We start from the raw sequence: 13255 nt of genomic DNA on the forward strand, positions 1-13255 counted from the left end.
TGTAGTTAGAATTGTTTTTTGTTCATGTGACAGCACGTTTTTATTACAAGGAATTCTGTGATCTATTAAATTCCATTAATGTTCCAAACAGTGCCATTTAAAATTTGTGATGTAAAGAGCATAATGAAAGATGAAAATTACAATCACAATAATACTTTATTAGCCAAGTATGTTTTGCAACATACGAGGGATTTCATTTGCCAAGTCAGTCATACAAATAAAAAGCAACAGAACACACAAAACACATTTTAACATAAACATCCAGCACAATGACTCCTCCACATTCTTCACTGTGATGGAAGGTGAAAAAAAGTTCAATCTCTTCCCTTTTCTCTCCCGTGGTCGGGGGCCTTGAGCCCTCCGTTGACGGGATGATCTTCACTCCCATAGCCGGCGGCATTTTGGACCCTCCGCGTTGGGGCAATCCAGCTCCTGCATCGGGGGGAATGTCAGCTGCCCCGCGCCGGGCGACCGAACCCAGTGTTGGGTCTGGTCAAGCCTCTGCGTTCATCGGAGCTCCCTACTAACCTCTCCCGACCGCGAGTTCTTGATGGTAAGTCCGCAGGCCGCGGTTGGAGCGATCCCAAGCAAGGATCCGTTCCGATATTAAGTCCGCGGTGGGGCCCAAGGTCAGTCCATGGAGGCCTGCAGCTTGATCGATGGTAGGCCGCAGAGCGACCGGAGACGCGACCCGGAAACATCGCGTCTCCAGCAACTGAAAAAAGTCTCCCCCCCCCCCCCAACTTGCCCGCAGCGGCCAACATGTCCCATCTACTCTAGCCCCACCTGCCTGCTTTTGGCTCATATCCCTCTAAACCAGTCCTATATATGAACCCGTCTAAATGTTTCTTAAATATTGCGCTAGTACCTGCCTCAATATCCTCCAGCAGCTTGTTCCAAGCACCCACCACCAATGTCGAATACCTTACTGAAATCCATGTATACAACATCTACAGCTCTGCCTTCATCAACCTTTTTAGGCACATCCTCAAAAAACTCAGATTTGTGCGACACAACCTCCCACAAACAAAACCATGTTATTTATCCCTAATCAGCCCTTATCCATCTAAATGCATGTATATTCCATCCCTCAGAATACTCTCTGGTAATTTTCCGACCACTGATTTGCTTCATAGCTTGTTCCATTTGTGACAAAACAAATTGTCCCTCGTGTCTGTTAAATCCTTCATTTCTCACCTTAAACTTATGGCTTTCAGTTTTAAACTGCCCTACACTGAGAGCAAGATTGGGACCATCCACCTTATCTGCAACCCTCATGATTTTCACTTATCTTTAATGTCACCCCACTTTAAAGTTCTGTGCTCTAGTAACAGCAGTCTTAGCCTATCCAGCTTCTCCTTAATCAAGCCCACCAGTCCTGGTTGCATCCTCATGAATCTTCTCTGCTCCCTTTCCAGTTTAATGACATCATAATGTCAAGCTTAAGGCTTTAAAAAAATCTACTTTATGCCTACATTTTCCCTTGTAATGTATATATTTTTTATCCTACATTTTCCCTTTGGAATATATATTTTTTTATCTGCAGCACTGCCCCATTCTGACATACTTTAATTAATCCAAATGTAGTATGAAAATTAAATTCCCGGAGAGTGAACATCCCTCCAGTTCGATGGCCTTTTATTTAGCATCAGAATGATAAGCAGGTAATTGTTCCCTTCAGCCCACCAAGTCACACCAATCATTAACCTCCCATTTACATTAATCCCCTATGTGCACACATGGAGAATGTGCAAACTTCATGCAGACTGTACCAGTGGTCCTGATTGAACTCAGATTCTATGTGCTGCATGGCAATGAAGCTACTAGCTGCACTATTGTAGTAAAGTCAAACCTACAATTTTTTGTACGTTCTGTATTTTTCCTTAATTCACCATATTGCTCAATTTTTATCCCAGCACAATAGCCAAATACATCTTCACTTTTTTGGAGCTAGATTTTATAACAATTTTATGGTTACCTCTTAGAATATTTCCGTGTGGCTTGTCGTTTTTTTTGTAATGGTTGTGAATTACTTGGCAGGAGTTGGGGGGGAAGAAGAGGTTCCTGCTCCCCGACTGGTTGGCACGCAACAAAAGCTTTTCACTGTACCTCAGTACACGTGACAATAACCTAAACTCAAACCCAACTCAAAGGATGATATGACAAAGAGAATACCAAAAAGAAGTGCAGATGAATTAAATCCAAATATATATGCTGAAAGCACTCAGTGGGTCAAACACCTCTGTGGAGAAAGAGTTAAAAAATTTAAGTCTTTGACCCTTCATCATATCTCCTATATCATTGACCTGAAACATTGCTTCTCTCTCCACAAATGCTGCGTGACCTATGCATTTCCAGAATTTGTTGGTTCTACTTAGTGTGTAAAAGTTGTTCTTTCTCTTTAAGGTGAGAAAAAAGAAAATGTAATGGAATTCTATTGGTTTGCAAATTAGACATTTGCAAAAATAAAAGCACAAAAATGTTGCCTTTGACCATGATCAAGATGAATCATCCCTGGCCCAGGACAAGTTACTGTTTTTCGTGGCAGTGTCCCAAATTCAGCCATTTTGCATCTATTTCATCAATAAACTGCCTTCCATCCATCACGTAATAACAAGGTAAGGGGTAGGTGTATTTGCTCAATGTGTAGAAAGGAACTGCAGATGCTGGTTTAAGCCAAAGTCAGACACAAAATGCTGGAGTAAATCAGCGGGACAGGCAACATCCCTGGAGAGAAGGAATGGGTAACGTTACTCCTGCATTTGCTCAATGTTCAATTCGATTCACCACCACGGTACACAGCAAACCTTAGACTACATGTGGGGAAAGCTGATAAGTGACAAGTAACATTTGGTCATATGCTAAGAATTGCCAGGTAATCTCCAACAATAAAGTTTCATCACTTTAATATTCAATTGTATTACCTTAATTAATCTGCGATCTATAAATCTATAATTGAGGTGGGGAAGGTTAGAGACTCTTGAGGACCAGTCGCATAAAAACAAAGCTGCAAGGGCAATAAAGAATACTCGTACGAATCCAGCCACAATGTTCAAGCTCATCGTGGTTCAGGACAAAGCAGCCTCTTTTATGTGGGGCCTCATTGTACACACAAAAGTGCATTCTTTCCATCACCGTTGCAGTGGCTGAAGTGCAAATACCAGTGCAAATAGCATTGCATTTAATCACCTCGGGCACTACGCAGCACGTTCAAAGCCCACCATTAATACCACCAAGAGACAAGGGAAACTAGCACATGGGAACGCCATTGATTACGTTCCTTTAGGTCGCACAGCCTTAAATTTGGAAATATATTGTCGAAGTAACTGCACCTAAATGTTGGAACTCCCTATTCAATAATTGTGCGAGCACCTTGAGCTGGCCTTCATAATTATCAGCGGTCACACAAAACGAGTATGACTGTCCTCTCCTCTCCATAGGGTCGTCTACTTGTGGGTCTGCAGATATCTGTAGAGGCCGATCCGTGATCCACACACCTTGGTGCAATGTAGGCAGTGGAGACTGGCAGTGGTTGGTAGTCGTCGAGCCCCCTTCTCTCTCTCTTACGGTGCTGTGGCTTTGTCTCTGCGACACGGCATAGTTTCGTTTCATGACGTGCAGCTTCTTCCAGCACGGATTTCCTCCAGGAACGCCTGTGCAGTGCAATGTGCTCCTAGTTGCTCAATGTGATGTGGAATTTCTTCAGACTGTTCTTGATGTTGCTCTTGAAGCATTTCTTTGGCCTGCCGGGGGCTCGCCAACCTTCCTTCAATTGAGAGTACAGGATTTGATTAGGGAGATGTGTGTTGGACATGCAGATGACATGGCCAGTCCATCGAAGTTGGTGCTGCATTATTGTGGTGGTGATGCTGATCATGTTGGCTTCCTCCAAAACGCTGATGTTGGTGCGTTTGTCTTCCCGGCTGATCCTCAGAATCTTTCGTAAGAATCTTTGATTGTACTTTTCCAGGGCTCAAGTGCCTGCTGTAGTTGGTTCATGACAGCTCCATACAACAGGGTGGGGAGGACAATGGCTCTGTAGATCAGCAGTTTTGTTTGAGCCTTTAGGTCTTGGTCTTCAAAGACTCTTTTCCTGAGACTGGCGTAGGCTGGCGTAGGCTCCACTGGCACAATTCAGACGATGGTTGACCTCAGAGTCGATGTCAGGTTTTGAGGAAAGAATGCTGCCAAGGTAGGGGAAGTGCTCAAGGTTTTCACGAGTGGTGTCGTTCACTTTTATAGTGGGCTGGATAGACGGCTGGTTAGGTGGAGGTTGATGTAGGACCTGGGTTTTCTTGATGTTTAAGGCTAGGCCCATAGCTCTGTATGCCTTGGCAAAGACATTCCGGATGCCCTGGAGGTCTTCTGCGGAGTGCGCTGCAATGGTGCAGTCGTCCGCATACTGAAGCTCCATGATGGCAGTGTTACTCACTTTGCTCTTGGCCTTCAACCTATTAATGACGGCTTATCTGCATCAAGGGCAATCAGAGGAAGATAATAAATGCTAGCTCAGTCAACAATAGCCAAATGGCAAAAGAATGAATATGTATTTAGCAAAAAGACAAAATGTTCACCCCTTTAGACTGTCGGATGTTGTATTTAGCAAGTCTTCGTTTAGTTTAGAGATAAAGCGTGGAAACAAAGCCTTTGGTCCACGAGTCCGCGCCGACCAGGGATCACCGGTACAATAGTTTTACTGTACATAGTAGGGGAAATTTTACAGAAGCCAATTGACCAATAAACCTGAATATCTTTGGAATGAGGAAGGAAACCGAAGCACCCGGAGAATACTCACGAGTGGAAGATAAGTAATATAGAAAAAAAAGCGTATTATTTTATTGCCACTTTCATTGGAGATTTATAATCAGAGACACAGAGACACACAATAAGTCGAAATTCTAGCCTGATACTGATAGAATTTTAGTTAATGCTTTGAGGCAAGTATTAAATCTGTGTCTCGGGCCCTTAATTCCCACAATGTTGAACTCGATGTAAACGGACATTTACTTTTGTCTCCATTAAATTAGCTTTACATTTGTTTTATTAAATTAATCCTCCGCAAATTCTAGTGAATGTAAAGCTGTCGTGTTGGCAGAATAGATCGGAAAGAGGTTTCCGTCTGACATGCATTTCCTTTCAGTTTGATACACCTTTTAATGTTTTTCGCGAGTCAAAAATAAACATACCGAGATTTAAAAACCCCCATCTCAATTCTCAATTCAGGTATAGCAAAGTTACGTCGATTACCCAAAACAAACCAAATGTAAATCCTCATTACCTGACATAAAATTGTAGTTGACACTTCCATTTTTTCTTGACCAGTTGTCAACATTTCTCGTTAAATCGGTACAGTAAGCAGTGGAGCTTCAAGCTGCTGCTAACTTTTACAGTTTGTAGGTTTCAGTGACACTCTTAATGCTTACAATAAGTGCAAATTCACTGTTATACACCAGAGAGCTGCAAGTCCCAGGTTTGGAAACAACTGATACTGTATCTCCAAACCAAACTGTCAACAGCGAAACCCCACACGGCCTCAATTCCTAACGACTAAAGGGAGCCTATTTTCATTCCACCAGTGTGATGAGAACATGATCGTCCCTTCCTTGCCAAAGCATTTCACCATCAAAACGAATTAGACCGTGTTTCCTCGCTCGCAAGAGGAGCCCCACAACTTTATTGGAGATTGTCACATAGGCATCGAACAACCTGCCAAACGTCACGCAAATGTTTCCATCTGGACCGCTTTCTCCGTTCCTTTTAATAATGTCAAGCAATTCTTCGATTTCTCTACCAACCAGGCGATGCGCATCCCTGCCCCGTTGCTCGGTTTTAGATCCGTTTTTCGGACGCCCATATTCCTCTCCAGCTTTGCACTGTTCCAAAGACGACGCCACATGGGAGCCACTGAAAGGATTGCTCCTCTGATATTCCCTGTGGTCACCAGCCCATTTCTGCCACTTCTGCTTCAGTGTCGCTATTCCTCGTCCTTCTCCCGTCCCCGGCATGTCCTTGTGACCACTTTCACCGTCTTCCATTTCCTTCCCTATGCATTAATCCCGGAGAAAGTCTTCGTAGCAATCCTTTCTCCAGAATAGCCAACAACTGCGCATTTGAGTTCGCTTCACATCAGAAGGCGTTTCTATCTAAAACCTGAAAATTAAAAAAAAATCTCAGTCCTGATGCATCTCGACCCGAAACGTAAACAATTAATTTCCCTCCACCGGTGCTGATCAACCCACTGAGTTCCTGCCGCAGTTTGTTATTTTGCTCCAGATTCCAGCATCTCGAGTCGCTGAACATTGATATCTTTGTACAACTGTTAATTTGCAGCCCACAAGTCCGAATCAGCAGCGGTCGATCATGATGGGACTGGGAGGTAATTTGAATTGATAAGTTCATGAACCGACAGTAAAGGATCGGAGCGAACCGCAGCGTTCAATGGGCATTATAAATAAATGGAAGCGACGTCTTCGACAATGTTCCCGTTAAACAATCTCCGTTCACATCGCCTCTCAGTCACAACAATTTGAGGATGACTGGGAATAATTAGACCACTTAAAGAAACCATAAACACGGCGAATAACACTGCAACCCTGATACTTCTATTAAAATATAATTTAAAAATAGTCGGTCATATGCAAAGGGATATAAAAAAGATGAATGAAAGTCAGAATACTCGATTGCAAGGAGCTAACCTGATTTGCGAGGGGAAATTAATGCGTTAAAAGCAGAAATATAAGAAAGATTAGGCAGGAATAAATGAACAACGACAGACGTTCAAGGCAGGGACACTGTGGGACTCCCATAAATAGTAAATATCGGGAATTTGTGTAAAAGTGTTATAAGAAACATGCAAAACGGAATTCGTGACATATCAGCAACGGGACATGGTTTAAAAGTACAGATTGGCAGCGGCACTCAATCAAACATTGGAATTAACTTAATTGTTAGTAATAAACACCAAATATTTGTTGTGCTTAAATGAAACAATGGTTTGTATTTTGTACTGAAAGAGGTGACGTCTGCTTGTTAGTGGAGAGTGAGTTGGTGCCGGAACTGAGTCCTGAGGTCGGGTTGTTCCTCTGGGTCGGGGATTGTTTAGAGACGGACGCGAAGATGGCGCTGGCCACGGTCCCCGTGGGTCGGAGGTTTTTGCTTCTTTTAGCCCAAGAGAACCTGGAGTTCCGGCTCCCGGTGAGTTGGAGATATCAGGAGCGGGATTATCATCATCGGCCGCGCACACGTGGGCAGCCCGGAGACCGGAGACCCGCTGGTGTTTGATGCACTGGGAACGGCTGTGGAGCAGCTGCTGGTCCCTCTCTCAATTCAATTCAATTCAATTCAATTCAATTTAAAAACTTTATTGGCATGATAAAAAAACATTGTTATATTGCCAAAATATAAAACATGACATACATATTTGAAATGCATGTATAAATACAAGTATACAGTGTATGGATAGATATGTCCCTGTACATAAACTTGCAATAGGCCTATAGCCCTTTATTGATTGCTACACGTTCTTGCAGCTGTAAGCAGTACAACACAATAGCAAGTTTAGCAATTCAATATTAATTTCTTAGTGTTAGTTAATGTCGATTAGTGTGTGCGTATATATGTGCATGTTGGTCTCTCTCTCACCCCTTTACTCGGGGCTGATCGACCCCTGAGACACATCACTGGTCATGGGCCTCCAGTCCGAACAACAAACCTTGTCCACCACCCTCTGCTTCCTACCATGAAGGCCAATTCTGTATCCAGTTGAACGGAGATCCAATCAGTTTCACTTTATTAAGTTTCCTCCGCCTGGCGTAACGTATTCTCGCTCTCAACTTCTCTCTTGACATCTCGCACTTTTCATATGTTAAATGTGCAGCATGGGCCTCGGTTAGGCTGTCTTTTTGTCCGTTGCACTGAATAGTCCTTGTTCCAAACGTACATTGGCACCATCTCCCAACACTATCTCGATGACCACATCAGATCTGCCTAATTCCCGGGATGGAGGGACCTGTCATATGCTGAGAGAATGGAGCGGCTGGGCTTGTATACTCTGGAGTTTAAAAGGATGAGAGAGGATCTTATTGAAACATATAAGATTGTTAAGGGTTTGGATATGCTAGAGGCAGGAATGTTCCCGATGTTGGGGGAGTCCAGAACCAGGGGCCACAGTTTAAGAATAAGGGGCAAGCCATTTAGAACAGAGATGAGGAAAAACTTTTTCAAACAGAGAGAGTCTGTGCAATTCTCTGCCTCATAGGGCGGTGGAGGTCGGTTCTCTGGATACTTTCAAGAGAGAGGTAGATAGGGCTCATAAAGATAGCGGAGTCAAGGCATATATGGGGAGGAGGCAGGTACGGGGTACTGATTGTGGATGATCAGCCATGATCACATTGAATGGCGGTGCTGGCTCGAAGGGCCGAACGGCCTACCCCTGCACCTACTGTCTATTGTCGTTTATATCATTTTCACCACTAACTTCCACCCTGCTCACAAATCCAGTTGGATTATCTGTTGACGTCCCTCGTCCTTTTTTTGATCTCCCTGTCTCCTTCACAGGGACGGGCTATCAACTGACATCTACTACAAACCCACTGACTCCCACATGGCTCTTCCAAAGATGTTACCTCCTAATCTCAATTTCTCTCTCTGTGCTAACATGTACTTCTAAGATTAGGTTTTCCAGTCTAGGAGTTGCCGTCTTTCTTTAGTACATGTGGTTTCCCCTCCTGCTACCATAGAGTTCCCCTGGTCCTTACCTTTCACACTACTAACCCCTACATCTAACACATCACATTCCTACATTTCTGCTGCCTTCGATGTGATTCCACCATCAGTCAAATCTTCCCATTCCCACTCATTTCAGCCTTCCACATAGAACGCTCCCACTGCAACTCCTTGGTTCACTCACCCCTTTCCACCTCAAACAGCCCTCCCTGACTACTTTCTCCTGTAGTTGCAGGAGATGTAGCACCTGTCACTATATTACCTCACTCACAACAACCCAGCAGACCTTCCAGGTGAGACAAAGTTCATGTGCATCTCCACTAATCTCATCTACTGCATTTGGTGTTCCCCATGTGTCCTTATTTGCATGTGCAAGACCAAGCGTAGACTTGGTGATTGTTTCACCAAACATTGGTGCTCAATCCGCCAAGGTCTGTTACATTTTCCGGTTGCTAACCATTTTATCTCCCCTTCCCATTCCCATTATTACTCTTCTGTCCTGGGCCATTCCCATACTGACCATACTGTCCTGTCCTCCATTGCCAGAGTGAGGCCACACGCAAACTGGAGGAACAGCACCTCATTCCGCTTTGGTAATTTACAACCTAACGAAATGTACAATTAATTCTTCAATTTTAGATAACTAATTTACAAAACATCCCCGGCCTTCTGCCCTCACCGTGTCTTTTTTCCCCATTTTCTTTGGTGTGCCCCACCTGGATTTGCACCCATTTCTCCATTTCCCCCTCCCCTCGTTCCCTCTTTTATGAGGATGTTGCCAGGACCTGAGCTATTGGAAGAAGCTAGACAGGCTAGAATGTTTTTCCACAGAGCACGGGAGGGTGTGGGGTGATCTAATTGAGGTGTATAAAATACTGATTTGAGGTGTATTGAAATCATGAAAATGTGGAATAACAAGGTTGGTGTTCAAACTGCCTATGGAATTGAGAGGATATTGTGTTTGAGCTGTTAAGATCCAGAACCACTGCTAAAAGCTACTGTGGAAAGAGATACGATGTTAGGGAATAATTTCATGAAACCAGTGAACATTAGTAGCAGATACAAGGAACTGCAGATGCTAGTTTATACAAAATAAGACACAAAGTGCTGAAGTGAGTCAGCAACAGGTCAGGCAACATATCTGGAGAACATGGATAGGTGATGTTTTGGGTCAGGATCCTTTTTTCAGACTGATGGGGGGGGGAAGAAAATTAGAAGAGAGGAGGGTCAGGACAAAGCCTGGCGTTTGATAGGTGGATACAGGTTTGGTCATTTCGCTGAACACTTGCATTCAGTCGCCAAGGCCTTGCTAACTCCTCTACCCATTCCCATAATATCGTTCCTGTCCTGGGCCTCATCCATTGCCAGAGTGGGGCCACATGCAAATTCCGCATGGGTAGCTTAGAACCTAAATGCATGAACATTAAATTCTTCAATTTTTGGTAACTAGCCTATAAACAACCTGCTTTTTTTCCTTCCTCTCTTTGTGCCACTCTTGGTTTTCTCCCTCCCCCCTCTCCCCATACCTCTCTTCCATCTTCCCCTCCATCACAATCAGTCTGAGGAAGGGTCCTGACCTAAAATGCCACCTATCCATGTTCTCTAAAAATGCTGCCTGACCCATCGAGTTACTCCAGAACTTTAAGCCTTTTTAAAAATAAGAAATAGCAGCTCAGGAAGTATCTCCAAAAGATGCTGCCTCGCCCACTGAATGTTTTTGGTATTTTCTGTTTGTACTTCAGATTTCCAGCAGCTATAGTGTTTTTTTGATTTGCATAACCAAAAGAAGCAAGAGGACCCCAATTGGCCACACAATCTTGGTTCATCATTCAATAAATTCATGGCTGATCCAATCTTGGCCTCAGATTAATCTGTTCTGATGTGTTCTGTATTCATGCCTACTATATTCTGTTGTGCTGAAGCAAAGCAAGAATTTCATTGTCCTATCTGGGACACATGACAATAAACTCTCTTGAATCTTGAATCTAGATTGCTGTCCCAATCTCTCTCCATATGTCATTGAATCCCTTGTATTTCAAATGACACAACTCCATCTGAATATATTTAATGATCCCATCTCTATATTTCTGGACTAAACAATCCCATAGTTATGATCTTAGAAAAGAAATTCCTCTTCATCTCTATATGAAACAATCAGCTCTGCCTCATCCCTTCAGAATCATAAATATATCAATAAGATTACCTCATTCTCTTAAACAGTGAGCATAAACTCAACTTTATTTTTGAATTACATTCTGCCCAATGCAAATGCATTCTTCCTTAAAAATGTGCACAAAACTTCAGGTGCAATCTTACCAGCTCCCTCACCTGTAAAATTACAAAACAACGCTAGTTTTGTACTCCAAACTCGTTGCAATGAAGGCAAACATCCCATTAACCTTCCAAATTACTTGCTGTACCTACTTGTCTCCCCTTATTTAATTCAATAGGATCTTCAGATACTTGTTACTACAATGTAAAACAATCCATAGTTTGTGCAAGTGTTTGGTCAAGGCAGAAAATGTTGTATAATCTACCAGCACAGCTAGAGATAACTTGGCAACTCTTTGAAAGAACAGTCCTTCGGGTCAAAACATCAGCCTTTTCTCTTTAACCTTGCACACTAGTTCTCTTGGCATACATGCTTTTAATAATAATAATAATGGATGGGATTTATATAGCGCCTTTCTAATACTCAAGGCGCTTTACATCGCATTATTCATTCACTCCTCAGTCACACTCGGTGGTGGTAAGCTACTTCTGTAGCCACAGCTGCCCTGGGGCAGACTGACGGAAGCGTGGCTGCCCATCTGCGCCTACGGCCCCTCCGACCACCACCAATCACTCACACACATTCACACACAGGCAAAGGTGGGTGAAGTGTCTTGCCCAAGGACACAACGACAGTATGCACTCCAAGCGGGATTCGAACCGGCTACCTTCCGGTTGCCAGCCGAACACTTAGCCCATAGTGCCATCTGAAAATCCATTTCCATCACATTGTTAAATCAAACAATACAAAATGAACACTGGGAGATAAATATAGACTAATAAGGGAAATTAAAAATAAAAATAAATTCCAATCATGCCTGGAACGCTCATTCAAGTAACTTTGATCGTGGCATGCAATTGGAGAGGTGGAATATCAGTGCAATGCTGGGATATCACGGCAAGACAGAAGTCACATTATCCTACGAGCCTGTAGATAGACAGAAAGTGCTCGAGTAACTCAGCGGGCCAGGCAGAATTTCTGGAGAACATGGATCGGTGACTTTTCGGATCTTCTAAAACCTGACCTGTTGAGTTAGTCCAGCACATTGTGTCTATCTTCGGTATATACCAGCATAGTTCCTTTCTACACATCATATGAGCCTGTTTGGGCATCAAATCTATGCCTACTCTCAGAGCAATCCCATCAATCTGATTCCCCCACCCATTATCCTGTAATCTGTTCTCTCTCATATGATCACCTGCCCCTTGATTTTCTGACCACCCAGTGTCATTTGGGATAATTTATAGTAGCCAATTTTCCTACCGTCCAGCATGGCTTTGGGATGTGGAGAGAAAAATTGAGCTCTCGGGATATCTGGGGTCACAGGGGGAACATGCAAACTCACACAGAGAGCAGACTGTACATGAGGGCAGGATCAATTGCAGGCTGCTGGAGCTATGAGGCGGCAGCAGCAGCTCTACCTGTTGTGTGTCTGTGCCTTTGCACTCCCTGTTAAATCCAACACTGTAGGTGTTGCTGAGCACATCTGGACTAGCGTTTGGGGATACAGCACATTGACTACAGCCACCTGATTTGGTGGATTACATCCCCAGGTTCCATCTTATCCTCCCTGCTACTTGTGCCTTAATATAGATTTGTCAAAATGGATTTGTTTTTCATGGAGCATATATCAACTCTTGTAATTTTTACAAGTGCAGCACTCTAGGATTTGCCGAAGTCATGTTAACTTGCTTATAGGTTTCCTGTATCGTTTCTTCAACATTTCCCACATACAAATTCATGAGGACCATTCCAACAACAAAATGACTAATTTGTTACATTATCTTCATTATCACCAGTCCCAAGTTTGCCCAATATGTATTTTTGTGCATTCAGCTGTGCAGGAAATCACAAAATAGTTGTTTAATGTCTTTGCCATTTCTTTAATCCTTGTTATAATTTCTTCCCACGCTGCTTCCAAGGCATTATTATCACTAATATTTTAATTTCAAAAGTTTGTAAAAGTTCATATCTATTTTCGTATTTCCTGTTACTTTACTCTTTTCTGATTTCTCCTCCCCCACTTTCCTTTGTTACATTTTTGAAAACCTTTGGCTTTATTACTACATATGACAACTTTGTAGCAACCTTTTGATCTAAATACTGCACTGTTTCTATGTTTGGAAAATACATTTGTTTTCATGTCAGGCTAACTAAAGTTTCTGTAATTCACTTATTGCTTTGTTTACATCACATCCCCAATTGATAAATACAGCTTGCTTCTCAATTGTTATGTAAACCTTACCAGTGTCACAAGCC

The 13255-nt window shown here is 43.0% G+C and overlaps 2 protein-coding genes across 4 annotated transcripts in view; one reads left to right on the plus strand and one right to left on the minus strand.

Annotated features, from left to right (window-relative positions):
• Positions 1 to 4814: 4814 nt before the first annotated feature.
• Positions 4815 to 6517, minus strand: LOC116973296 (actin-binding Rho-activating protein-like). The gene has a single exon (XM_033021215.1). The coding sequence runs from the start codon at positions 6033 to 6035 to the stop codon at positions 5565 to 5567; it is 471 nt and encodes a 156-aa protein (XP_032877106.1). The 5' UTR covers positions 6036 to 6517; the 3' UTR covers positions 4815 to 5564.
• Positions 6518 to 7071: 554 nt separating this feature from the next.
• trmt11 (tRNA methyltransferase 11 homolog) overlaps positions 7072 to 13255 on the plus strand; it is a 149932-nt gene continuing 143748 nt past the window's right edge. For all 3 annotated transcript variants that reach the window (XR_004412034.1, XM_033021217.1, XM_033021216.1), the window contains exon 1: positions 7072 to 7194. Coding sequence is in view for 2 of the 3 variants with exons in the window: in XM_033021217.1 (XP_032877108.1) it covers positions 7117 to 7194 (78 nt within the window). In the remaining variant the exon portion in view is untranslated. The remainder of the gene's footprint in view (positions 7195 to 13255) is intronic.

Source organism: Amblyraja radiata, chromosome 5, assembly GCF_010909765.2.
Source record: "Amblyraja radiata isolate CabotCenter1 chromosome 5, sAmbRad1.1.pri, whole genome shotgun sequence".
Classification (NCBI taxonomy): domain Eukaryota; kingdom Metazoa; phylum Chordata; class Chondrichthyes; order Rajiformes; family Rajidae; genus Amblyraja; species Amblyraja radiata.